General features: G+C 36.5%; 1 protein-coding gene across 4 annotated transcripts in view; it reads left to right on the forward strand.

The window, feature by feature from the left end:
- PPP2R5E (protein phosphatase 2 regulatory subunit B'epsilon) overlaps nucleotides 1–6,524 on the forward strand; it is a 151,907-nt gene extending 145,383 nt beyond the window's left edge. For all 4 annotated transcript variants that reach the window (XM_067733873.1, XM_067733879.1, XM_067733862.1 and 1 more), the window contains one exon: nucleotides 1,783–6,524. In XM_067733873.1, coding sequence (XP_067589974.1) covers nucleotides 1,783–1,882 — 100 coding nt within the window. In that variant the 3' untranslated portion in view covers nucleotides 1,883–6,524. The remainder of the gene's footprint in view (nucleotides 1–1,782) is intronic.
- Nucleotides 6,525–26,020: the final 19,496 nt, after the last annotated feature.

Here is a 26,020-nt window from a genome sequence, read left to right on the forward strand (position 1 = left end):
TGGAACTAGTTGTAGTAAACAAGGCTTAAATGACCGAAATAATAATTATAAAATGATAATATTAATTACCATATTATATAATTAAATGTTCCCTCAATACCCTAGTGGAATGAGGTTATAAAATTCCTTAGATATTTCTAGAGACATTTTGGCAGGGGGATGAAGATTAATTTCTGTTGCTGTAGATATCAATATAACTTTCAAAAAATTGGTGACAATAAAAAATATGAGGCAATGGAATTATATACACATTTCACTTAACCTATGTGGATTTCCTTCCCTGAGTACGTATTGTACTGTAGTGAAGTACGAAATTCTTACTAAGTGGAGTTAAATTCTTGCCAAGTGAAGTTGCTTAAGGACCATAATCTGCCATGCCTGGGGTGGCAGAGCCCCTGTTTTCAGGATTTATCTGAACTTATGGATTCACAGATGTTATCTGGGTCTGCTGTTTACTGGTTCATCACAACATGAAGAAACTAGGGACAGTGTAGTGAATTATTTTTAATAAATATGAAATTATTTAATGTATAGTATAGCCATGTGTTCCTGATTTGTGTACTTACTACTTCATTGATGTTAAAGTTAACGTTCTTTATTTTATAAAAATATGGTAATCTAAAAATGTCCTTGGCAAAATAAAATTTGTTTACTCTATCTATCTATCTATCTATCTATCTGTCTATCTGTCTATCTATCTATCTGTTTATTTTTGGCTGTGTTGGGTCTTCGTTGCTGCGCACAGCTTTCTCTAGTTGCGGTGAGTGGGAGCTACTCTTCGTTGAGGTGTGCAGGCTTCTCATTGTGGTGACTTCTCTTGTTGCAGAGCACGGTCTCTAGGCACATGGGCTTCAGCAGTTGTGGCTCGCAGGCTCTAGAGCGCAGGCTCAGTAGTTGTGGCGCTCGGGCTTAGTTGCTCCACGGCATGTGGGATCTTCCCGGACCAGGGCTCGAACCTGTGTCCCCTGCACTGGCAGGCGGATTCTTAACCACTGCTCCACCAGGGGAGTCCCTACCCTATTTTGAACATCTAGTTTTTTGGTAAATTTTACCAAACAGTGAAATCTGAAAATTCTGGAAGTCATTAGTCAAATTGATATTGAGCCAAATTTGAAGGCTTGGAACGTTACAGATTTAATACCCAATAATATCAACAAAGTTCTGTCCAGAATTAAAACTGAAATCACAGAAGAATGTTTAATTTGTCCATATATATAGGTATAAAATAAGTTAGTAATGTGGATTTTGTGGTTTAATACTTGTAAGAACAAGATTCTGCTGAAGAGTTTACATATACATAATGTAAGAAAAATGAGTAATAATAAAGAGGAAGTATATTTTCTTGACCTACTACATTCTTTGTATCAGTGTCATCTCTATCAACCCTTCTGAGAAACTATTTGGAGACAAAAAGAAAATCAGATTTGAACTAGACCCAAAGTAAAAATGAATAATGTACCATTGGTTTTAGGATAACAGATACATAAAAATGATCATCATTTTTCTTTCTTGGTAATTTTGAAGTTAATTTTCTTTATTAAGCTAAGTATAAAGGAATATTAATGTAAAATATTAAAATATTCTTGTCATCTCCTACTCTAGTTTATGTCTATATAAGTGTCAAGAAAAAATAAAAAGCGAGAGAGAGAAAAACCAAAAATGCCAAACTTTTCAGAGACCTTTTAAAAAGTCTGGGGAAAAGTATGTCAAAGGGGCAGTTATTGTTGGATAATCTCTTTAAACTTTCTCAGTTGTTTACCTTGTATTCTATTTTTTCCCCAGTGAGAAAAAGAAAGAAAAGGAGCGTGAAGAATTGTGGAAAAAACTGGAGGATCTGGAGTTAAAGAGAGGTCTTAGACGTGATGGGATAATTCCAACTTAACAGAAATAATGACAACAACCTTACTAACCTGTGGAGTCACACATTTATGTAGTAGAAGATGGAACAGCAGTTTTCTGTATTGTGCAACTTTACAGTAGATTTCACATTTGTTTCATTATTACAACAGCACTGTATATACCTGTCTCTAAGTAAAGGAAAAAAAAATAAGGACTTCAGTCCAAAGTTTGGACAGTAGATGGACTTCTCAGAACTTGGCAAACATAATCATTGTTCTAACCCTCTTTTAAAAGAAAAAAAAAAGCAGTCTTCAAAGATCTGTCAATGAAATTTGTATATTAAAATTCCATTATTGGGAGTTCCTTATTTATCATTAGCAGAGAGTATGAAACAATTTTCAAATGTGAACAATCTTAAATTTAGCTTGTCTTTCTGCTAAGCTGTTAAGTGTATTTATAGTAAAGGAAGGGGGAAAAAAAGACTGTCATTTCCTTATAAGTTTGTATAACATCCTCCTCTGGGTAACTTGACTGTAATTTGACATCTTTTCCTTTTGCACATCTTCATGAGTTGAATGTCCACGTGGAATGGGGCCATGAATTATAAAGGTCCCTGATAAAAGTTTTGTTCACTGGAGTGAACATCTTTCCAGTAAGCAGGTAGTCCTGGTACTCCTTTAGTTTTAAAATTAGGAGTAAAAGAGAGCAGGTGATAAACATAGTAGGGAAGGGAATTTTGGATTCACGCATCAGTTTATGGTGACTCCTAATCAATGTCTTGAATCCTTTGAAAACAGGCACTGGGACATCATAGGGTTCAGTACCTGACCAGTATTAGTTATGTACGTCATTGAACACACAAACCAGAGATGTTTTAGAAATGTCAGAAGACATCCTTTTGGACCATTTTGAAATAAGAAAGACAAACACTAAACAGTACAACCATGAAATTGATCACCAGGATTGCGAATCTAATTGGGAATAGAGTCGAGCAAACAGCTTGGACTGTTTGGAGTTGTTGCCTTACTTTTTAATATGTATTTATAAAGTATTCCAGCAAAAGAGGATGAAGCCTCTGGGAAAAAAAGAAACATATTACAGTGTTTTTTGTAGATTCTCATTCTATAGCCCATCACAGCGCCAGCCCTGTTTTTAGCCAGAAAGGATTCAGGATAAACATTATTATGCATTCTGAATTGAATGCGTGTTCCTAACTACTGTATTTGTTACCAAAAGTGGTTCTACAAATGCTACTGAAAAAATCTGGAAATTCCTAATGTCCTGAGTGTTAATAATAAAGTTTAAAAATGCTTTTATATCAAAGGTGCATTGTGACCAAATTGTTTAAGAAAAACAAAAAACAAAATCTAAGGCTGTATTATAGATCTATCTTATTGGCTCTCTGCTTTGTATTTAAAAGAGGAAGCTTACATCTTGGGGAGTTAAAATGCTGATAAAACTTGTGTACATTATGTACTTACCTAAAGCAGTTGCATTATTATGTACTGAAAGATATGTGTTTTGGGATTTATTTCCAGGATGCTTTTGCTTGTTATGGACTTGGCAGCAGTGAGTTGATAATCCTAAACAATCCCTTCCAGCAGTATTCGTGGTATAGAGCTGATTCTGCGTTCATGTGTTGAATTGTGATAGTAGCAAACAGGAACATATGAACTGTTGTTGCTCTTAATAGAAATATGGTATCAATATGGGCTTGTATATTTTCTTCCTTCCATTTAAAATATAAGGTAGAATATGCAGTTTTATTCTTTACAAGAAAAAAGGAAAAAAAGAAGCCACTGACCTTTCTCCCCTACTAAGCGTTTCAGGATTATCAGGTCACAGTTTGTGCGTAAAAGTCAGCTGATTATGGATATTGTCATCTCAATAACTTTGTAAAACAAAAACAAAATTTGGCATTGTTAATTCTGAAAAAGAAACAGCAGTAAAGGAGTCATATGCAATACCAAACACAACATGGTTTAATGGAATTAATAGATTTTTTTTTTTTTTTTTTTTTAAGGAACGTTAATGGGAATTCAATGTAAAGCTGGCAGAGGCTGCCAAAGATGAAAACAACTTACTTTAAAAGTACTGGAGCAAAGGTGCAAGTTCAAATGCTAAAGATAAAAATAAATTTGTAACGAATCATCTCCTTTAGCCCTTTGATTTTAGCCTGTTAGTTTTAACTCTGCTTTACATTTAATTTTGATAATATAAACTTTTGTTTGCCATTAATTCATCTTTTTAGATTGAGGACATTACAATCACAGGTTTATGAAATATCTCTGCCCATTAGAATGAAATGCAGTCATTTGAGATGAGAAAGACCAGGATCCTTTTTTGCACCTTACCCTGTCCTCAGAGTTAAGGTGAGAGCTACACCGATATCCTTGATGTCAATTTCATATGTTGATCATTCCAAACTGAGAAGAATAAAGCCAAATTTTAGACATATTTAAAGTTATTATAGATATATGTCTAAAATTCATAGGGCAACTTCTGAGAAGAAACACTGTCTTTTCTTTTTTAACTGAAAGTGACAATGTGGCATTTGTCACGTTGTGTCCAGTGATGCACAGTAACTGAGGTAATCTGACTGTTGCACTATGTGACATATTTAAGGACGTACTTGCTGCATTTGCAGCAGCCCTCTCTTTGTCCTTTCCCACATTTCTGCTGTTGCTGCAACTTGAGTTAATTGTGACAAATGCATCTTTGTGTTATATTTTGTTTGCTTCCTAATTTCCAGAACTATATATAAATATATTTTTTAAATAGCAAATATTGTAGTTAGTGAGTGATGATCACTCCAACCTTATCCCTACCATATTGGTTTCAGGGGTAGGATTAAGAGTGTCTTTGGAAGAAAAAACAAAAAACAAAAAACAAAAACAGAACCCTGTGGTTTAGAAGGATGCTGAGGCCTTAGGCTGTGGGCCTAGAACAACCATGTGAGTGAATTGACCCATCTCATACTTTGAATCAAGCATGCATTCCTTTTCTCGTTGTGCAGGTGTCTCTAGTTGTTTTCCTTCAGTGTTTTCGTCCTTTTAAATTTTATTATATTTTGCTCTCCCTGACATCTGTTTTTTATAAAATAAAAAATAAAAAAAGTAAGACATAGATAATACCCTCAATGCCTCTGGATACTCACAAGCAGGGTTATGCTCCTTCATCTTGGGCTTGCTTGCCTAAATGGAAGGGTTTAATTTATTTTGTACCTCCTTCTATGCGTGGGACAGTCCAGGGTGCAGAGCTAGGAATTGCTTATAATTGCACCTGCTATACTTAAATGTATAGCCCTAGGCTCAATCACACTATGGAAAGAAAAAAAAAAAAGTATATTTAGAGCTTTAAAAGCTTTTTTATTTTTTTGTGGGGATCGGGGGGTGGGAAAGGGAAGATGTATGGATGTTATTGGCATTTTCAAATGTTCAGAGGTTTTTGTTTTGTTTTGTTTTGTTTTGTTTTGTTTTGTTTCTTCTGTTTTGTTTTTTCTTCCCTTTAATTGGATGCACTGACCTGGCCCAAGAAATGAAGAGATTCTCTCTTTTGATGCTATTACCAATGTTACAACAAAGTGACAGTCACCTGTAGCAAAAAGGTGGCACCAGACATGATCAGTGATATTTTATTTGCACATCAATATTTTTATTTTTATATTCTGGCTCAGCTGCTTCTCTGAGTGGAGTTAAGGAATGAGCCACAAAGGATTTTTGTAGTAGCTATATTGGCAATGCATTTTATATTTCTCAGTATTTAATTTTGAAACTCTAAAAGGATTGTGCATCTTGAGAGAAAGTTGAGCAAATTTTAATCTAGTGTTAATTTTTGCTGCTTCTTGTGCACGATAGCAGCAGTAGTATCTCTCTTGGAAATAAACATCCCATATTATGATGTCTATGAATATAGGTTTCCTTTTCTTTCCTCCCTCCTTCCTTCCCTCCCTCCCTCCCTCCCTCCCTCCCTCCTTTCTTTCCTTCCTTCCTTCCCTTCTCTTTCTTTACTTTTTTGGAAATCACTTATTGTATATAAGTTGTAATCCAGACCTCATGTATCAATGGGGAACTTTCAAATATAAATATTACCAATACATTTTCTGGTTGTTGTCTGATTTTTGACTGAGGTATAATGAGAATGACATGTCCATTGCTTTTGGTTTGAGGATTTCGCTTTAGCTTCATAAATCTTTTGGTATTTTAGTATTTCATTGTTTTAGCAGGAGAGGGCAGCAAAAGTTCATTTTCCCTGTTAGAAATGCTGTGGTTCATGATTGGTTTTAAATTTAGTTGTGTGTGTGTTTTTTTTAAACAGCATCTGTTTGTGGGTAGAGGTAAAAATGAAACATTTTTGATATGAAAAGTTGCATATGAAAATTATAGACTGGTTCAACCAGACAGTGAAGACTTCTGATCCACATTAAAGTTAAAATGCCACAAAGCAATCTTCCAGCGCTGGCTAAAATATGCTACTTCCTTTTCAAACACAACAAAATGCAAGCCGAGTCTTAAAACATTTGGAGTTTTAAAATGTCTTTCTTTGAAAATGATTTACTTTCTTCAAAGTGGTAACAGAAACAAAAATGAAGGTGCTCCCAAAGGGAAATGTAACCTTCCCCTTTCACAGGTGTGTGAGAGGTTCTGTACTGTGGGTGCATCCTAATAAAGAAGCAGTGAAGAGTTTTCAGGTGCCTGGCTGTGTGTATTTGTTTGTTTGTCTGTTTCTGATGTCCATGGCCTTTTTGAACCATACTAATGGTAGATGTGATCCATGTAGCTGTGAGGCAGTGGGGTTGGTATGTTCAGGCTTTCAACTTGAGAAAATCAGTTTGTGATTAGGGAGCGGTCCAATGTCTATTGCTGGATAACAAACTACCCCAAAACTTGGTGACAGAACATTTGTTCACAAATGTATGGTGTGGGCAGGACTTGGCAATAATGTCTTGTCTCTGCTATTCAAGTATCAACTTGGATTTATCAAGTGGGATAGGAGAAGTCATTTCCAACATGGCTCACTCATATGGCTGTTGGCAAGTTGGTGCTGGCTGTTGGCTTGGGGTTCAGCCAGAGGCCTCAGTTCTTCTTGACATGGGCCTCCTTATGGGGATGCCTTCTTGGGCTTCCTCACAGCATGACAACTAGGAATGAGTGTTTTAAGAGACAGGAAGTGGACACTGCCAATACTTTAAGGCCTGGGCCCAGAAACTGTCATGGCATCACTTCTGTAATATTTTCTTGGTCAAACAATGACAAGATCTGCTCAGATACAAGTGGAGGGGACATAGGCCTCATCATGATGTGTTGAGAGGAGTGTCATCTGTAGCCAACCATGGGATGTGCTTTCTTTGTAAAGCATTTGATTTAGGTGTGCTTTCCTCTCTTGGCTAATTAAATCATATCAGATTTGGAACCATGTAGAGTTAACCAATTACTGTTTCATGTTCAGTTAAACTCTGACTTGGGGAGGGAAAAATCTTTGTAAATTTAGCAGTTTTGTATTTCAAAGCATGACCATTTTAGCATCTGAAGGTCGTAAGTTATTTACCAAGAAGAAACTTGTAACAAAGAAGGGTTAAAAGAAATTTAGGGTTCAAAGAAATTTAAGAGTTGATTTTCATGAAATATCTAATCCTTTCTATAACATTGCCTCCTGCCTGTAAACACTATATTATAATGGAGGCAAAGTTAATGTACAGTCCAATTCCTATTTCCTGGAGTTTTATATAATATTGTGTCCTGGTGGTTTCTCTTAGATCAAATTCACATTAGATTTTTTTTTTTTAACAGAGACTAACTATGGGATAGTTAACCAAGACTAACTATAGGATAAGGGGAATTAAAATTAGATTTTTTTTCTGATTATGATACATGTTCAATGTATAATTTATTCTTGAAAAGAAAGATTTTAAAGAACAAGTTTAATAACTACATGCTGTGCCCCATACCTAAAAGTCCACTGCAAGTCATGTGCATTCGATTGATTGGAGCAGTGTTTATTGATTACCTCTGTCCATAGTCTTGCCCATTCTCTGATGTGCAGATTTCCTGCCTCTTTCGTGTCTCATTTAATTTATTTCACCTCTTGCAATCAAAGTCTGAATTAATTGTACAATTTGAGTCACATTTTGCTGCTACCAGATGATATGAGGCCTCAGAACCAGGATGGATATCAGCAACGGCCCCCTTTGTCCTTCCCAAAGCTCTTCAGGCGAGATGTCTCTGTCTAGAGTCACCCAAGGTGACGGCCGTGGACTTGGAAATCAGAGACTCTTGGAATCATTTGGCTTCTGACATTTATCAGCTGTGTGACTTTGGGGAAATCGCTTGATCTAAGCCTCAGTTTCCTTTGTAAAATGCAGGTAGAATGGTGCTTATAGTGTTGTTATATTCCATTAGGTAATATATGTAAAGTAGTTAGCATAAAGCTTGGCACATGGTAACCTGAAAAAATATTATTACCTTTAATAAATGCTTATTTTATTAAATCCAAAAGTTAAACCCAAAGTTAACAAAAGGATAGAAGTAATAAAGATTAGAGCAGAGATAAACAGAATAGTGAATAGAAATCAATGAAACCAAAAGTTGGTACTTTGAAAAGATCAGCAAAATGAACAAGCCTTTAGCTAGATGGACTAAGTAAAAGATGACTCAAGTTACTAAACTCAGAAATGAAAGTGGAGGTATCACTGCTGATTCTACAGAAATAAAAAAGTATAAGAGAGTACTATGAATGATTGTATGCAAAAAAAATTGGATAGCCTAGATGAAATGATTAAATCACAGTGAAATAGAAAATCTGAATAGATATGTAGGTAGTAAGGGGATTGAGTCAGTAATAAAAAATCTCCCAATAAAGAAAAGTCCTGGTCCTGACAGCGTCACTGGTAAATTCTACCAAACATTTAAAAAAGAATTAATACCAATCCCTCTCAAATGTTTCCAAAAAATTGAACAGGAGAGGACACTTCCTAACTCATTCTGTCAGATAAGCATAACCCTGACACCAAAAATAGACAAAGATACTACAAGAAAACTAAATGCCAATATACCTTATAAACATCGATGCAAAAATCTTCAGCAAATTACTAGCAAACAGAATTCAGCAGCATATTTAAAAGGATTATGCACCATGACCAACTGGGATTTATTCCTGGAATGCAAGGGTGGTACAACATACAAAAATCAATTAATGTAATACACCACATCAACAAAATGAAGGGGGAAAAAAACTCCACACAATCATCTCAATTTATGCAGCAAAAGCATTTGAGAAAATTCAACACCTTTTCATGTTAAAAACACTCAACAAAATAGGAATAGAAGGAAACTACCTCAACATAATATTGAGTAGGCCAAAAGGTTCGTTCTGTTTTTTTTTTTTTTCCCGTAAGATGGCTCCAGTAGCACTTAGTGGTCTTTAGCTTCATTCAAAACAATTTGTTAGATTGTGTGTGACAGCTATAATATCAGTGTGCATTTAAAAAAAGACATAAATATTGGTGAATTTTTGTGTAGCCATTTTAATATTGAAGATGGAAGAAAACATTTTCGACATATTATGCTTTATTATTTCAAGAAAGGTAAAAATGCAACTGAAACATACAAAAAGATTTGTGCAGTGTACGGAGAAGGTGCTGTGACTGATCAAACATGTCAAAAGTGGTTTGTGAAATTTCGTGCTGGAGATTTCTCGCTGGACGATGCTCCATGGTTGGGTAGACCCCTTGAAGTTGATAGCGATCAAATTGAGACATTAACTGAGAACAATCAGCTTTATACCATGTGGGAGATAGCTGACATACTCAAAATATCCAAATCAAGTGTTGAAAATCATTTGCACCATCTTGGTTATGTGAATCACTTTGATGTTTGTGTTTCGCATTAAGCGAAAAAATCCTTCTTGACCATATTTCCACATGCGGTTCTCTACTGAAACGAAAGGAAAGCGTTGCGTTTTTAAAACAAAGTGTGATGGGAGATGAAAAGTGGATACTGTACAACAATGTGGAATGGAAGAGATTGTGGGGCAAGCGAAATGAACCACCACCAACCACACCAAAGGCTGGTCTTCATCCAAAGAAGGTGATGTTGTGTATATGGTGGAATTGGAAGGGAGTCCTCTTTTTTGAGCTCCTTCTGAAAACCAAATTATTAATTCCAACAAGTACTGCTCTCAATTAGACCAACTGAAAGTGGCACTCGATGAAAAGCATACAGGGTTTGTCAACAGAAAACATAATCTTCCATCAGGGTAACACAAGACCGCATATTTCTTTGATGACCAGGCAAAAACTGTTACAGCTTGTCTGGGAAGTTCTGATTCATCCGCTGTATTCACCAGACATTGCACCTTAGGATTTCCATTTATTTAGGTCTTTACAAAATTTTCTTAATGGAAAAAATCTTAATTCCCTGGAAGACTGTAAAAGGCACCTGGAACAGTTCTTTGCTCAAAAAGATAAAAGGTTTTGGGAAGATGGAATTATGAAGTTGCCTGAAAAATGGCAGAAGGTAGTGGAACAAAAGGGTGAATATGTTGTTCAATAAAATTCTTGGTGAAAATGAAAAATGTGTCTTTTATTTTTACTTAAAAAACTGAAGGCAATTTTTGGCCCACCCAATAAAAGCCATGTGTGAAAAATCCACAACAAACATCATATTCAATGGTGAAAGACTGAAAGCTTTTCCTCTAAGATCAGGAAGAAGGTGAGGATGCCCACTTTAACTACTTGTATTCAACATAGTGCTGGAAGTTCTATCCTGAGCAATTAGGCAAGGAAAAGAAATAAAAACCATCCAGATTGGAAAGGAAGAAGTAAAATTATTTGTTTGCAGATGGTATGATGGTATAGAAAATCCTAAAGACTCCACAAAAAGTAGTTAGAACTAATAAATGAATTCAGCAAAGTAGTAGAATAAATGAATTCAGCAAAGTAGTCAACACACAAGAATCAGTTTCATCTCAAAAAAATGTTTGGAATCTTAACCAAGTTTTTTTCAGAAAATAGATTTAAAAAAATTTATTCCCAACTTATTTGATGAAGGTAGCATTACCCTGATACTAAAACTCGTCAAATGTATTAGAACACTAATAGTACAGAATCCTACAATCCGTTAACTCTCATAAACATTAATACAAAAATGCTTAATAAAATATTTGCAAATAAAATTCAGCAATATTTAAAGAAAAAATCAGTTTCATCTCTATACACAATGAATAATTTGAAAAGGAAATTACAAAAACAATTTCACATACCAATAGCATCAAAAAGAATAAACTCCTTAGGAATTAACCAAAGAGGTAAAAGACTTGTACAATGAAAACTATAAAACATTGCTGAAAGAAATTAAGACATAAATAAATGGGAATATATTCCATGTTTATGGACTGGAATACTTATTATTGTTAAAATGTCAGTACTACCCAACATGATCTACAGACAGAATGCAATTACTATCAAATTCCCCATGAAGTTTTTTTTGTAGGAATTAAAAAATAATCCGTTCTAAGATTCATATGGAATCTCCAGGGAGCCTGAATAGCCAAAACAATCTTGAAAAAGAACAAAACTGGAGGATACACAATTCTTGATTTCAAAATTTACTATAAAGCTACATTAATCAAAACAGTGTGATGGTTTTGGCATAAAGATAGATATATAGACCAACGGAATAAAATAGAGAGTCCAGAAAGAAACTCATATATATGGTCAAAAGATTTTTAATAAGTTTCCAAGATATTTTGAAAAGGATAGCATTTTCAAAAAATAGTGCTGTGGAAACTGGATATCCACATGCCAAAGAATGATGTTGGACCCTTATCTAACACCATACACAAAAATTAACACCAAATAATAAAGGACCTAAATGTATGACCTAAAACAATAAAACTCTTAGAAACATAGGACAAAAGCTTCACAACATTGTATTTGGCAACGACTTCTTGGATATAACATCAAAAACACAGATAACAAAAGAAAAAAAATAGACAAATTAGACTTCATGAAAAGTTAAAAAAAAACTTGTGCATCCTAGGACACTATCCACAGTAAAAAAACAACCCACAGAAAGGCAGACAATATTTGCACATTATATATCTGATAAAGTGTTAATATCGAGAATATATAGAGAATTTTCAAAAACTCAATGATATAAATACCAAACAACCCAATTCAAAAATGGAGAAGGATTTAAATAGATATTCCTCCAAAGAAGATAAATGAATGACCAACAAGCACATGAAAAAGTGCTCAACATCACTAATCATTAGGAAAATGCAAATCAAAACTTCAGTGAGAAAACTCCTCAGACCCATTAGGATGGCTACTATCAAATATCAGAAAACAACAAGAGTTGGCAAGGATGTGGAGAAATTGGAACTTTTATGCACTGTTGGTAGGAATGTAAAATGATGCAGCTGCTGTGGAAAACAGTATGGCAGTTCCTCAAAAGATTAAAAATAGAAATAGCATATGATCTGGCAATTGCACTTCTGAGTATATACCCAAAAGAAGAGAAATCAGGGTCTCAATGAGATATTTGTACACTCATGTTCATAGCGTCATTATCCACAATAGCGAAAATGTGGAAGAAACCCAAGTGTCCATCAACAGATGAATGGATGAGCAAAATGTGGTATACACATAAAATGGAATATTATTCAGCCTTAAAAAGGAAGGAAATTCTGAGATATGCTACAACATGGATGGACCTTGAGAACTTTATGCTAAATGAAGTAAGCCAGTCTTAAAAGGACAAATACTGTTTGATTCCACTTACATGAGGTACTTAAGTCAAAAATTACAGAAAGTGTAATGGTGGTTGCCAGGGGCAGAGAGTTGGAGAGAATGGGGAGTTATATTTTAATAGGTATAGAGTTTCAGTATTATAAGATGAAAAGAGTTACGAGGATAGATGGTGGTGATGGTTGCCCAACAATATGAATGTATTTAATACAAATGACCTGTACACTTTAAAATGGTCAAAATGGTAACTTAATTTTATGTGTGTTTTACCTCAATAATTAAAAAAATACTACCAAACCATTTTCTACAGTGGACATGATATTTCACAACCTCACCAACAATGTATGTGAATTCAAGTTGCTTCACATTCTTGCCAACATTTGGTGGTGTCACTTTTTATTATTTTAGACATTCTGGTGTATGCATATAGAGATGCCTTATTGTGGTTCTAATTTGTATTCTAATGACTAATTATATTGAACACTTCTTTTTATGTGTTTTCTGGCAATTTGTGTATCTTCTTTTGTGAAGTGTCTGCTCAAATCTTTTGCTCATTTTGCTTTATTGTGTTGTTGATCTTTTTATTATTGAATTGTAGGGGATCTTTATATAGCCTGGATAATAGTTCTTTTCAGATAGATGTTTTGTGAATATATCACAATGTTTTGGGAAATTTCCTCCCTACCTGATGAGCAAAAGGTTTAAATTTTATGAGACCTAACTTAATATTTTTTTCTTTTTATGATTATTGTTTTTTGTGATGTATGAAATCTTTCTCTTCCTCTGCTTCCTTTCCTCCCTACCTGCCAGACCAAATTATACTCTCTTATGTATTCCTTTTAAGAGCTTTATAGTTTTTACTTTTATGTATAGGTTCATGATTCACCTTGAAGTTTTTTTGTGCATAGGTTTTAATATAAAAATCTAGATTCTTTTTTTCTGTATGGATAGCATATTATTGCAGCATCAATTATTGAAAATTCTCCCCAAATAATTGCTTTCGTGCCTTTGTAAAAAAAAAAAAAAAAAAAAAAAGGCTACCATAAAAGTATGGATCTAAATTTAGGTTCTCTATTCTATTTCAATGGTTGACATTGATTTTTATACCAGTACCACAGTCATGATTACTGTAGCTTTAAAATAGTCTTGAATCAAGTTGTCTAAGCATTTCAATTTTTTATTTCTTTTTCAAGATTGCCTATTATAGATCCTTTGTATTTTAACATAAAATTTAGAAGAAACATGTCAATTTCTACAAAAGAAAAAAAAAACCTTGTGGGATTATGATTAAAGTTGCATTGTATCTCTAGATAATTTTGGGAAGAATTGACATCTTCATAATATTGAGTATTATAATCCAGGAACATGATATTATTCTTCATTTATTTAATCTTTAATTTCTCTCAGCACTTTTTAAATTATTTTCAGCATAGATATCCTGTACATCTTTTGTTAAATTTATTACTAAGTATTTTATGTTTTTTGAAGCTGTTATGAATTGAATTGTTTTTTAAATTTCATTTTTCAATTGTTTGCTGTTGGTATATAAAAACACAGTTGGTTTTTGTAGATTAACTGCTATCATTAAACTTTGTTAAAAGCAGTTATTAGTTCAATTAGTTTTTATAGATTGTTTAGAATCTCTATGTAAACAATCATGTTATCTGCAAATAGCAAGTTTTACTTCTTTATTAATGGTCACTAAATTTCTATTTGTTTTATTTCCTTTTTCTTGCCTTGTTGCAATGGTTCGGACTTCTAGTATAATATTGAATAGAAGCATTGAGACTGAGCATCCTTGCCTGATCTTAGAGGGAAAGTGTTCATTATTTCTCCATTAAATATAATGTTCACTGTAGGTTTTTTGTAGATGCCCTTTATCAGATTGAGAAAGTTCTCTTCTATTTCTACATTACTGAGAGTTTTTATCATGAATGAGTGCTGAAATTTGTTGTATGATTTTCCTGCATCTATTGAAATGATCCTATAATTTTTTCCTTTATTCTATTAACATGGTGAATTGCATTGCATTTCTGGGATTAAAGATATATATAGTTTATACATCTATATAGTTGACCCTTGAACAACCTGGGTTTGAACTGCACAGGCCCACTTATAAACAGATCTTTTTTTCAGTAAAAAATACAATACTATATGATCTGCAGATATGGAGGGCTGACTATAGGACTAGTGGATTTGGTTATCCATGGTGGGTCCTGGAACCAATCCCCTGCAGATACTGAGAGATGACTGTAGTTATATGTATACATGTTAATTCTTATGACAATGCAGTGTTTATTCAACTTGATATTTCTCTAAATATAATGTGTCATTTCTTCTGGATATTTTCAGGATTTCCTTTATCTTTTGTTTTCTATTTGCTTCTGATGTGCCTAATGGTTTACTTCATAATTATCATGCTTGGAGATCACTGAGTTGCTTAAATCTCTACATTTATATCTGTCACCAGATTTGGTAACTATTTTGGTCGTTATTTTCCAGATATTTTTTCTGTCCCATTCTCTCTATTTTTTTTCCTCTGTGATGCTAATTAATATGTACTTAAATCTTTGTTATTATAAGTCTCAGTGGTACTACTGTTCAGTTTTTAAATTATATTTTATTAAGATAGAATTCACATAAAATTAACCATTTTAAAGTATATGTTTTACTGATATTTTGTACATTAAAAATACTGTACAACCTTCATTTCTATTTCGTTCCAAATTTTTTCACCACCCCAAAAGGAAACTCTGTACTCATTAAGCAACCACTTTCCCATTCCTCCCTCCCAATCCCACAAACACAAATTAGCTTTCTGTATTTATGTATTTACCTATTCTAGATATTTCATATAAATGGAATTATATAATATGTAAACTTTGTGTCTGGCTTCTTTCACTTAGCATATTCTTTTTGAAGTTCATGTTGTTACATGTATCAGTACTTCATTCCTTTTTATTGCTGAATAGTATTTTATTGTATGATATACCACATTTTGTTTATCCATCACCAGTTGATGGACATTTAGGTTGTTTCCACCTTATGGCTATTGGGTATAGTGCTGTGATGAACATTATGAGTTTTGTTTAAATATGTGTTTTCAATTCTTTTGGTAAGTAGGTAGGAGTGGAATTGCTGGGTCATATGGTAACACTATGTGTAACTTTTTGAGGAACTGTCAAGCTGTTTTCCACAGCAGCTGCACTGTTTTACATTCCTGCCAGCAATGTATGGGGGGTTCTGATTTCTCCACATCCTTGCTAATGCTAATTATTTTCTGTTATTATTCTTTATTATAGTGACCCTAGTGGATGGTCTGTTCATCTCTTAAAAATATCTTTTTTCAGTTTTCTTTAAATTGAATAACTTATTGATCTACTTCATGTTCACTGGCTTTTTCCTTTGTCATCTCTATTAAATGTTATGCTCCTATAACAAATATTTTTCTTTTAGATACTGTATTTTTTTAGTTTTAGAATTTTCTCTTAGTTCATTTTTCTATTAGATTCTATTCCTCTGTTGAGATTTCTATCTTTTCATTCATTGTGAATATGTTTTTCTTTTTTAAAAAAATTTATTTATTTATTTATGGCTGTGTTGGGTCTTCATTGCTGTGCACAGGCTTTCTCTAGTTGTGGTGAGCAGGGGCTACTCTTCGTTGCAGTGCACAGGCTTCTCATTGTGGTGGCTTCTCTTGTTGTGGAGCACAGGCTCTAGGTGCACAGGCTTCAGTAGTTGTGGCATGTGGGCTCAGTAGTTGGGGCTCATGGGCTTTGTTGCTTAGTGGCATGTGGGATCTTCCTGGACCAGGGATCAAACCCATGTCCCCTGCATTAGCAGATGGATTCTTAACCACTGAGCCACCAGGGAAGTCCCAATGAGTATGTTTTTCTTAATATCATTGAGCATAATTATAGTAGCCATCATAAGATTCTTGTTTGCAAATTCTAATATCTGGGCCATCTCAGGACCTGTCTCTTTTAATGGTCTTTTTCTTGAGAATCTGCCACATTTTTCTGATTCCTCATATATTGAGTAAATTTGAATTTTTGTCCTGGATATTTTGAATATTATGTTATGGGAACTCTGGATTATGTAATATTTCTCTGAAGAGTATTAATTATTTTGTTTTAGCAAAGACTAATTTGAAAGGACTCAAACTACAAACTCCAACTCTTGGGCAGTAGCTCAAATCTTAGTTCAATTCTTTTTTCCTTCTCTGGAGTTTGTCCCACGCATATGAGGGTCAGGCATTAGTCATAGATTTAGGTTGAGTTATACACAAGATTTGGGCTCCTACTGTCTAGTGCTCTCCTTTCTATGATATTACCCTCACTTTCCAATGGCTGTGGTTGCCCTGAACTCTGTCCTCTGGTTCTTCAGGGAAGAAAAACAGGTTTTTTATTTGTGTTCTCCTGCTTCACCTAGTATTGACTCTCAGGCTAAAACACATTAAAAGGAAGATTTACCCAGTGTCATCTTTTTTCCCCAAGTGTTGACTTTCCTCCAGAATATGACATTTAGTGCTTTCAAATTGTTTTCCTCTTGCTCTCGCTCTCTCTGTACTTTGGCTACATTTTCCCATTTTAATCTGCATGAGGAGGTCTAGCAGAATTTTAATCATATATTCTTAAAGCAGATCTTCACTCAAGGGCTATCATATGGGGACACATGATTCCCTTCCTCCCCCACCCCAACATATTCTGCATATCAGGCATTGTACTAAGTCAAGATTAATATTTCTCACACATCAGTGATTTATATATCACTGTCATGAATTTTGCCACTTGTAGCAATCTTTTTTTTTTTTTTTTTACCACGCCATTGGCTTGTGGGATCTCAGCTCCCTGACCAGGGATTGAACCTGGGCCATGGCAGTGAAAGCCTGGCATCCTAACCACTAGGCCACCAGGGAACTCCCTACCCTTGTGATTTGTTAGCTATTTTTAAATGAATCATATTTTCATTCAATTTTATTTATTTACTTGCTTTTTAAACTCTTTATTTTTGAGATAACTGTAGACTTGTATACAAGAGTTGAAAAATATTACCGTGAATTCCTGGATACCCTTCTCGCAGCTTCCCCTTATGTTAACATCTTCTATAACCATAGAACATTTATCCTTGGTACAAGTATCCTAGGTATAACACTATCAACTAAAATACAGAATTTATTCAGATTTCACCAGTTTTCCCATTAATGTCCCTTTTCTAGCATCCAATCCAGGACTCCATATCATATTTAGTTGTTACGTCTCCTTAGTCTCTTCGACTCTGTGACACTTCCCCAGTCTTTCCTGATCTCTCATTACTGACAGTTTTGAACAGTACTGGTCAGTTGTTTCTTAGAATGTCCCTCAGTTTGGGTTTTCTGTTGTTTTCTTATGGCAAGGTTGAAGTTATATGCATTATTTCAGGATATTGATAGGATGATTCCGAGATGATGCTTCTCCCTCAGTGCATGACATCAGGGAGTACATGATGTCACTGTTTATTATTAGACTATAAAGAATATTTACATACTCATATTAATGCAGTCCCTGATTATTGATTGATTAATTATTGTTTATTGATTAAAATAGTGATATATTGGGAGGATGGGAGAGGGGAGACACAGGTTGTGCACTGAGCTAAATCCTTGACAATGTCTATAGAATTTCCAAATCAAGAAATAACAGCATAAGCAATTGGAAATGTGGAACCTATTTTACTGATAGCTTACAGAGGTAAAACTGGCTAAAAGTAGTCAAGGGGAGAAAGAGAAGAGACATCATGAAGAAGAGGCATAACTGTCTTTTACCAGAGTCTCAATGCCTGAGAAATAGGTCAAATAAATAGTGTGCATTCTTTTTTCAAAAGCTTAGAGGAGCAGACCTTAGAAAACCTCCCCAGCAGATTGAGACATGCCTGTTGGTATAAAAGGGGCTTTCTTCAGGCCAGGGTGATTACATATGTATAGATAAAGCAGGTCCAGGTCAAGCATTAGGAAGTAACAGGCCGAGCTGATATCCCCCAAGACACATAATTATTTTTCTGAGCTTTTGAGAATGCAGGGGTCAGGAATTGACCTCTGCCACTGTTTACTCTATCCCAGATTAGAAAAAAACCTGGCACAGATAGACTTCTAGTTTGCTTGAATAAAGAAATGTGAACATCAGATGGTGTTAATTAGTTAGGCGTTTACAGGCTATTTCACTGACACAAAAAGGATATTATCGCTATTCCCCCTTGTACTTCAGCACCTGGATTGTCTCAGACAATAGTGAATTCACATAACAAGCAATATGAAATGGTAAGTGATTATGATTGAAAAAATTGGGCTTGTGGAATCTCAAAGGCAGGTTCATTTCCTTGTTAGAACACTGTCACTTTAGAAAGCCTACTTCTGGTTCCAGAAGCTCCAGCAATCCAGGAGGGGGACACATGGAGGGGCCTGTGAGGGGGCAGTCAGGAGAGGGAGAAGAATTTTCATTATTGCTCCAGCAGACTGAAAATCTGAGGGTGCAAAGGTCATGAGGCATCCTTGTGGGAGTGGAATCCTGTACTCTTCTTATTGGTAATTTGTTGGGGAATCATCACAGGGAGAAACATCTGAAAATCCATAAAACACCACATGAACAGTTTAGCTAAATTACAGCAGTGGGAGAGGGAAGGGAAGTGCTGGGGAGAATCATTTTAAAAGCTCACAAATAAAAAGCATATCAATTTTGCAGGCTTTATTTTCATTATGAAATTATATGTACCCTTTCATTTTTACTATTTATTGAGGTATACTATCCTTGCAGAAAAGTGTACATGTCACACATGAACAAGTCACTGCATTTTTACTGATTTCTTTTTAGAGATAAAAACAAGAAACCAGAGTGAGAAGTAGAAGACAGGTTGGGAGAGACTGTATTCTGCTGTCACCATCTAGGGACAAGTGGCTTGATGCTCTGATGTATACCTGATGGCCAGGTATGGCTGCTTCTCCCTGGAATTGTCTCCACTCCTCTAAGGACCAATCAGGATTACCTCAGGCATGACCCCCTGTGAGGATGCCCACAGCAACGGTAGCCCTGCCAACTTCGTGGCTGCACCCAGCAACACCTGGGAAGACAGTAAGTCTTCATGTATAGGCTATAAAAGAAATAGGACTATGAGTGATTAAGGGAATAAATACGAAGTCCCTGCTATGGTTTTTCCAGGAGCCTCATGGTTTGTTTCCATCCCATGACACATCACTGATTCAGGTAAGTGAAAGAAAAGGCAGTGGAAGAAAAGGCAGTGGAAGCTGAAGAAAAGGCAGAGGATTGCTCTGAATATCATATCATGTCGATCCCCTTCCAAAAAACCTTTCCATGACTGCTTGATACATTAGGAATAAAATCTAGACTCCCAAGAGTGGTCTACAAGGTGCCAAGTTATCTGACACTACCCAACTCCCTGACCTTCTCACCTGCTACTCCCCGTCTTTACTCACTGATCCTAACTCCACTGGTTGCCATCCTGTTCCTTGGTTCTGCCTCAGGGCCTTTGTACTTGCTGTTTCCTCTGCCCTAGGAACTTTGTGTTGTTGGCTGCTTCTCACTTGTTAGTTCTTTGCTTAGATGTTACCTCATCAGTGGACTCCCCTGACTGATCTACATAAATGAAAGAGTCCCTTCTTCCGAATCACTCCTATCTCATCATTCTCTTTATTTAATGAATAGCTTACCACAGCTTGAAACTACCTTTTATTTATTTGTTTATCTGCTTCACCGATGGCTATAAAGTAGCCCCTAGAATAACAGTGCCTGGCACGTAGCTGGTGCTAAGCCTGTACTGAGTGAATGAGTAAATGAATAGTGAACAATATGCATAATAAACATATCTATTAGGCTAAGGTATTTGCAAGGAATGAGCCAATGCTCTTATCTTTGGAAGCACCCCCTGGGGTGCTGAGCATAGAGGTCTGAGTGCTGTGCCCTACATGTAGAATTCTGGAAAGCCCAGGCTAGGTTACTAAACTCTGTATTAGTTATCTATTGCTGTGTAACAATTTACCACAAACTTAGAAACTTTAGAAACTTGAATCACATTTATTAGCTCCTATAGTTCCTTTGGATTAGGAGTCTGGGCATGGCTTAACTGGGTCTGCTGCTCAGGATTTCTCATCAGGCGGCAATCAGGGTGTGGGCCTGGGTTGTGTTGTGTTCTCAAGGACTGACTGGGAAAGGAACTGCTTCCAGGCTCACGTGGCTGTTGGCAGAATTCAGTTCCTTGCAATTGTAAGGCTGAGGACCTCAGTTTCTGGCTGGCCATCGGCTGGTGCTGTCCTCAGTTTCTAGTTGGTTCTTGGCCAGAGACTCTCCTCGGTTCCTTGTTATGACGGCCTCCCCATAACTCGCTACGGCGAAGATAGTGAGGGAGAGAGAGTCTGCTACAAGATGGACGTTACGATCTTACCTCATGTAATCGCAGAAATGACAGCTCGCTTCTGTTGCCATATTCTAGTCTAAAGCAAGTCACAGGTCCAGGCTGCATGCTAGGGGAGGAGATGACCCAGAATGTGAATGCCAGGAAGCAGGGATCCCTGGGCCATCTTAGAATCTGCTTGTCACTGTCCAACTTCTGGCTCCCAACGGTTCACACCCTCCCGCGCATCCCTCCCCCACACAAAATACATTCACCTCCTTCCAAGAAGAGCCACGAGTCTCACCCATTACAGCATCTGTTCAAAGTCCAGCATCTCATTATCCAAATCAGAAACTGCACTCTGGGTAAAATTCCTCTACATTTATCAATTTTTAAAACTAAGAGACAATATGGGAATAGAATCTAAAAAAGAATGGATACATGTATACATGTAACTGATTCACTTTGCTGTACAGCAGAAACTAACACAACATTGTAAATCAACTATACCCAATAAAAATTAATTAAGAAAACGAGAGAGATAACTTTATCCACCTCTTGCCCCTACACCCTACAATGGTGGAATATAGGCATAGAATAATAGCTACAGATATTCCTGTTCAAAGAGAGGGAAACGGGAGGTAGAAAGGAGTGCTAGGAATAATCCTCATTGGTTCTGTCCTTTGGGTTCTTGCTTTTATCCTCGGAATGATCCTTCTTTTTTTTACTACTGTAGTAAAATGTACGAGGACACAGGTGAATTGGGTGGAAACTGTTAAACCAAGAAACAAGACTTAATGATTTTGAAAATTATTAGACTTCTTACATGTCAAAAGATGCTAAAATTAAGAAATGTTTTCCTTGCACTGTCAGGAAAACGTGGCATGGAATAAAAGCCAAGTCAATTTAGGTTTTCTCCCCCATGTGCCTCAGAATTCTTCCAGGCTCCACACAGCTCCAAAGCCATGCTCATATTTTCAGGTATTTGTCACAGCAGCACCCCACTTCCAAAGACCAAAATCTATATTGATAAATTTTGTGTATGACTCTCACCAACCTGAGTTAAGGGAAGATGACAGTTGACTCACTTTGATTCCCCAAGAGCTGAGTAACCTACCATACTCCCAGCAGCATGTTAGGTGCAAGAAAAACTACTTGGTGGCAGTTACCTTTTTGGGCAAGGTTGGTCCTGTTGTCCTGACTCTGTTATTCCATCATCGTGGAGAGATTTCTTTTCTCTGCACATTTATATGTCTGTGGGGTTCAGTCTGCCTCTCTCTGCTGAGTGAGTAGAGCAAATTGAAGCCAAACCACTGGGTGTAGATATGGGCTTGGGGTTTCCGGGAAATATTAGCAGCAAGGAGGACACAACTAGGTGAGAGTGGCTTAGAGGGGTATTAGGGATGGACCGTTTGGTGGTGGGTTTGTGCTCTGTGATCTTCAACCCATTTGAAAACGTGGATTCCCCAGCAGGCTATTGGGCCCCTGCCTGCATGTTTCCTCCAGCAGTCTGACCTTTGAGAGGATGAACACTTCCTATAATGGCTGTCCCCAGGGGTGGCAGCCAGGGTACCCAAGCATCCTGCCACATGATAAAGATGCTTCAGGCTAGAAGACCCTACTGGCAGCCCTGTCCTTCTGCCAACAAGCCAAGCTGGCAGTGGGACTCCATGACTTTGTCCACTTCTGGGGATACACCCTGAAGATGAGCCTTGGGATCACCGCTGGAGGTCTCCCACAGCTCAAGAGTGTTGCTTGGCATTCATGCTTGGTCCCTACTAATCTGGAATGTTTCTCTATAGCAAATACCAGGATGACAAATTTGAGTGCCTTAAGGAACATGCCTGTCTAACTCGTTACGTATCACATGAGCTTAATTCAGCATGATCTCATGAATGCCATGGGCATGCCTTATATCATAGTGTCTTAACATTTCACTTGACTCATTCTTTTACATGGCAAATTGCTACTGCATGTGCAGCATCCATCCTTACACATGTTTCCATTTCATCTAGGTCAATATGTTCCTCAGTTCCAGCCAGGATCCTATTCTCTGCTGTCGTGTATATTCTTTCTCTTTTGAAAGATTCATTTTTACTCCTTCTCTATTAGGAAAGTGCCCTCAATCATGGGTGGCCCTGCCTTGTAATTATTCCTAAGAGCCTTTGTCAAACTTTCTGATAAATTCTAATTAAAACTCATTGTCTGTTTTACTTTTCTGGGTGGATGGGAGGCAGGGTTCCCAGGGACAGTGTTGTTTGTTAACAATAGTTTCAGCTGATGTGGGACACAGGCAGTCTTAGAGTCTCTTGCTAAGTAGAAAATGCCAATTCTTTAAAAAAAAAAAAAAAAGACAAAGGTACTTTTTGTTTTATTAGCTCTGTTGGAGTAAGTTCCTATTCAGGTCAAGTTATATCACATTATTTTTGATCATCAAGCCTGGAGTGTCACTTGTCCAGAGGCAAAGGATAAGCTGTTTTAAGCAGAGGAAAGTGTACCATTTCTTCATCCCTGCCCGCCTCCCTTCAAGAGAAGTTAGCTCTTCTCACTTCTCTTTTCCTAGCGTGTAGTGAGTTGTATTATGCCCCCACTCAAAGATATGTCCAACCAGAACCTGTGAATGTGACCCTACATGGAATGGATCTTCCCAGAGGTAATTAAGTTAAGGATCTTGAGTGAGACCATCCTGGATTTAGGGTGAGTTCTGAAACCAATGTCAGGTGCCCTTAGAAGAGAAAGGCAAAGGGAGATAGAGACAGAAATTAAGCTCCTTGGAGTTCTAGGATGAAAGATTGGAAGTTAAAGGGATCAGGTTGTTGGCCATGGGGTTAGAATACAAGTATGCTTATACTTTCCTCCTGATCAGGAGGTGAAAAGCTAGGTTTAAGAAGCAACCACTATAGAGAACAGTATGGAGGTTCCTTAAAAAACTAAAAATAGAGCTACCATATGACCCAGCAATCCCACTCCTAGGCATATATCTGGAGAAAACCATAATTCGAACGGATGCATGCACCACGATGTTTATTGCAGCGCTATTTACAATAGCCAGGACATGGAAACTATTGTCCATCAAGAGAGGAATGGGTAAAGAAGATGTGGTACATATATACAATGGAATATTACTCAGCCATAAAATGGAAAGAAATAGTGCCATTTGCAGAGATGTGGATGGACCTAGAGATTGTCATACAGAGTGAAGTAAGTCAGAAGAAGAAAAACAAATATCATATAATATCACTTATATGTGGAATCTAGAAAAACTGGTACAGATGAACTTATTTGCAAAGCAGAAATAGAGTCACAGATGTAGAGAACAAATTTATGGTTACCAATGGGGGAAGTGGGGGGCGAACTGGGAGATTGGGATTGACATATATGCCCTACTATGTATAAAATAGATAACTAATGAGAACATACCATACAGCATGGGAAACTCTACTCAGTGATCTGTGGTGACCTAAATGGGAAGGAAATCCAAAAAAAGGGAATATATGTATATGTATGGCTGATTCACTTTGCTGTACAGCAGAAACTAACACAACATTGTAACGCAACTATACTCCAATGAAAATTAATTAAAAAAAAAAGAAATCACACATAACACAAAAAGATGGTATTCTTAGGTTCAGTGCACGTGAATGTAAATAAGTACTAAAAGCAAAATTTAAATGCTAACCACACTGTTGAAATACAAGTGAAATGAACCACATGTGAAAACCTTAAAAAAAAAAGCAGTCATATATGTGCTCAGTTATTCATTAGAGCATGGTTTGTGGTAGCAGAAGATTGGAGACAATGAAGCAATAGGGGACTGAAGGACTATACTATGGCATACCATGCAGCTAGTAATAAAGGATGAGGGAGATCTCTATGAACTGATAAGGTGAGATCTCCAGGATATACCATTGGGTGAAAAAAGCAGTATTGAGAAGAGTTTATACAGTATGCTTACACTTTTTAAAAAAGAGGGGAGGGATTCCCTGGTGGCGCAGTTGTTAAGAATCCGCCTGTTAATGCAGGGGACACGAGTTCAAGCCCTGGTCCAGGAAGATCCCACATGCCATGGAGCAACTAAGCCCGTGAGCCACAACTACTGAGCCTGTGCTCTAGAACTCGTGAGCCACAACTACTGAAGCCTGCGTGCCTAGAGCCCATGCTTGGCAACAAGAGAAGCCACCGCAATGAGAAATCCGTGCACGGCAACAAAGAGTAGCCCCCGTTCGCTGCAACTAGAGAAAGCCTGCGTGCAGCAACGAAATCCTAACGCAGCCAAAAATAAATAAATAAATAAATTTATTAAAAATAAAAAAAAAAGAACAACTTGTATCCTTAAAAAAAAGGGGGGGGCGGGAATAATATTTCGGGGTTATTTCTCTGTATTTGCCTAATGAAATAGAAGGATAAATAAGACATTAATATAAATGATTACCTATAGGGGGTGAGGGCAGAACTGGGTGGATGGGGACAGGGTGGGAGTTAGACTTCTAATATTGATTTGCTTTTAAAATAATGTAAATATGTTACTTTCTGAAGAAAAGGAAAGGATTAATAAGATTTAGGTTCTCTTTCTTCAAATATAACATATAAAATCTATGATATATAATAACATGATAATATATTATATATAAAACTATATAAATTTGTATATATACACATATGTATAGCCTATCATTTATCCATCCAGAATTTTAAAATTCATCCTGACAATTTAGTCTTTTACTTAGAGTAAAGGCCTTGAGAAGATGGGTGACCGGAGTGAAGAGAGAGCAAGGAGCAAGGCTGGTGAGGGAGGTGAGGGCTAGATCACACACAGCTTTGCAAGTTGTATTAAAGCATTTGGGTTTTATCCCCAAAGCTATCCAAAGCTACTGAAGGAGTTTAAGACATGGAAGGACTGAATACAATTTCTCTTTTTTTTAAACATCTTTATTGGAGTATAATTGCTTTACAATGGTGTGTTAGTTTCTGCTGTACCACAAAGTGAATCGGCTATACGTATACATATATCCCCATATCCTCTCCCTCTTGCGTCTCCCTCCCACCCTCCCTATC

This window comes from Pseudorca crassidens, chromosome 1 (genome assembly GCF_039906515.1).
Source record: "Pseudorca crassidens isolate mPseCra1 chromosome 1, mPseCra1.hap1, whole genome shotgun sequence".
Taxonomy (NCBI): Eukaryota; Metazoa; Chordata; class Mammalia; order Artiodactyla; family Delphinidae; genus Pseudorca; species Pseudorca crassidens.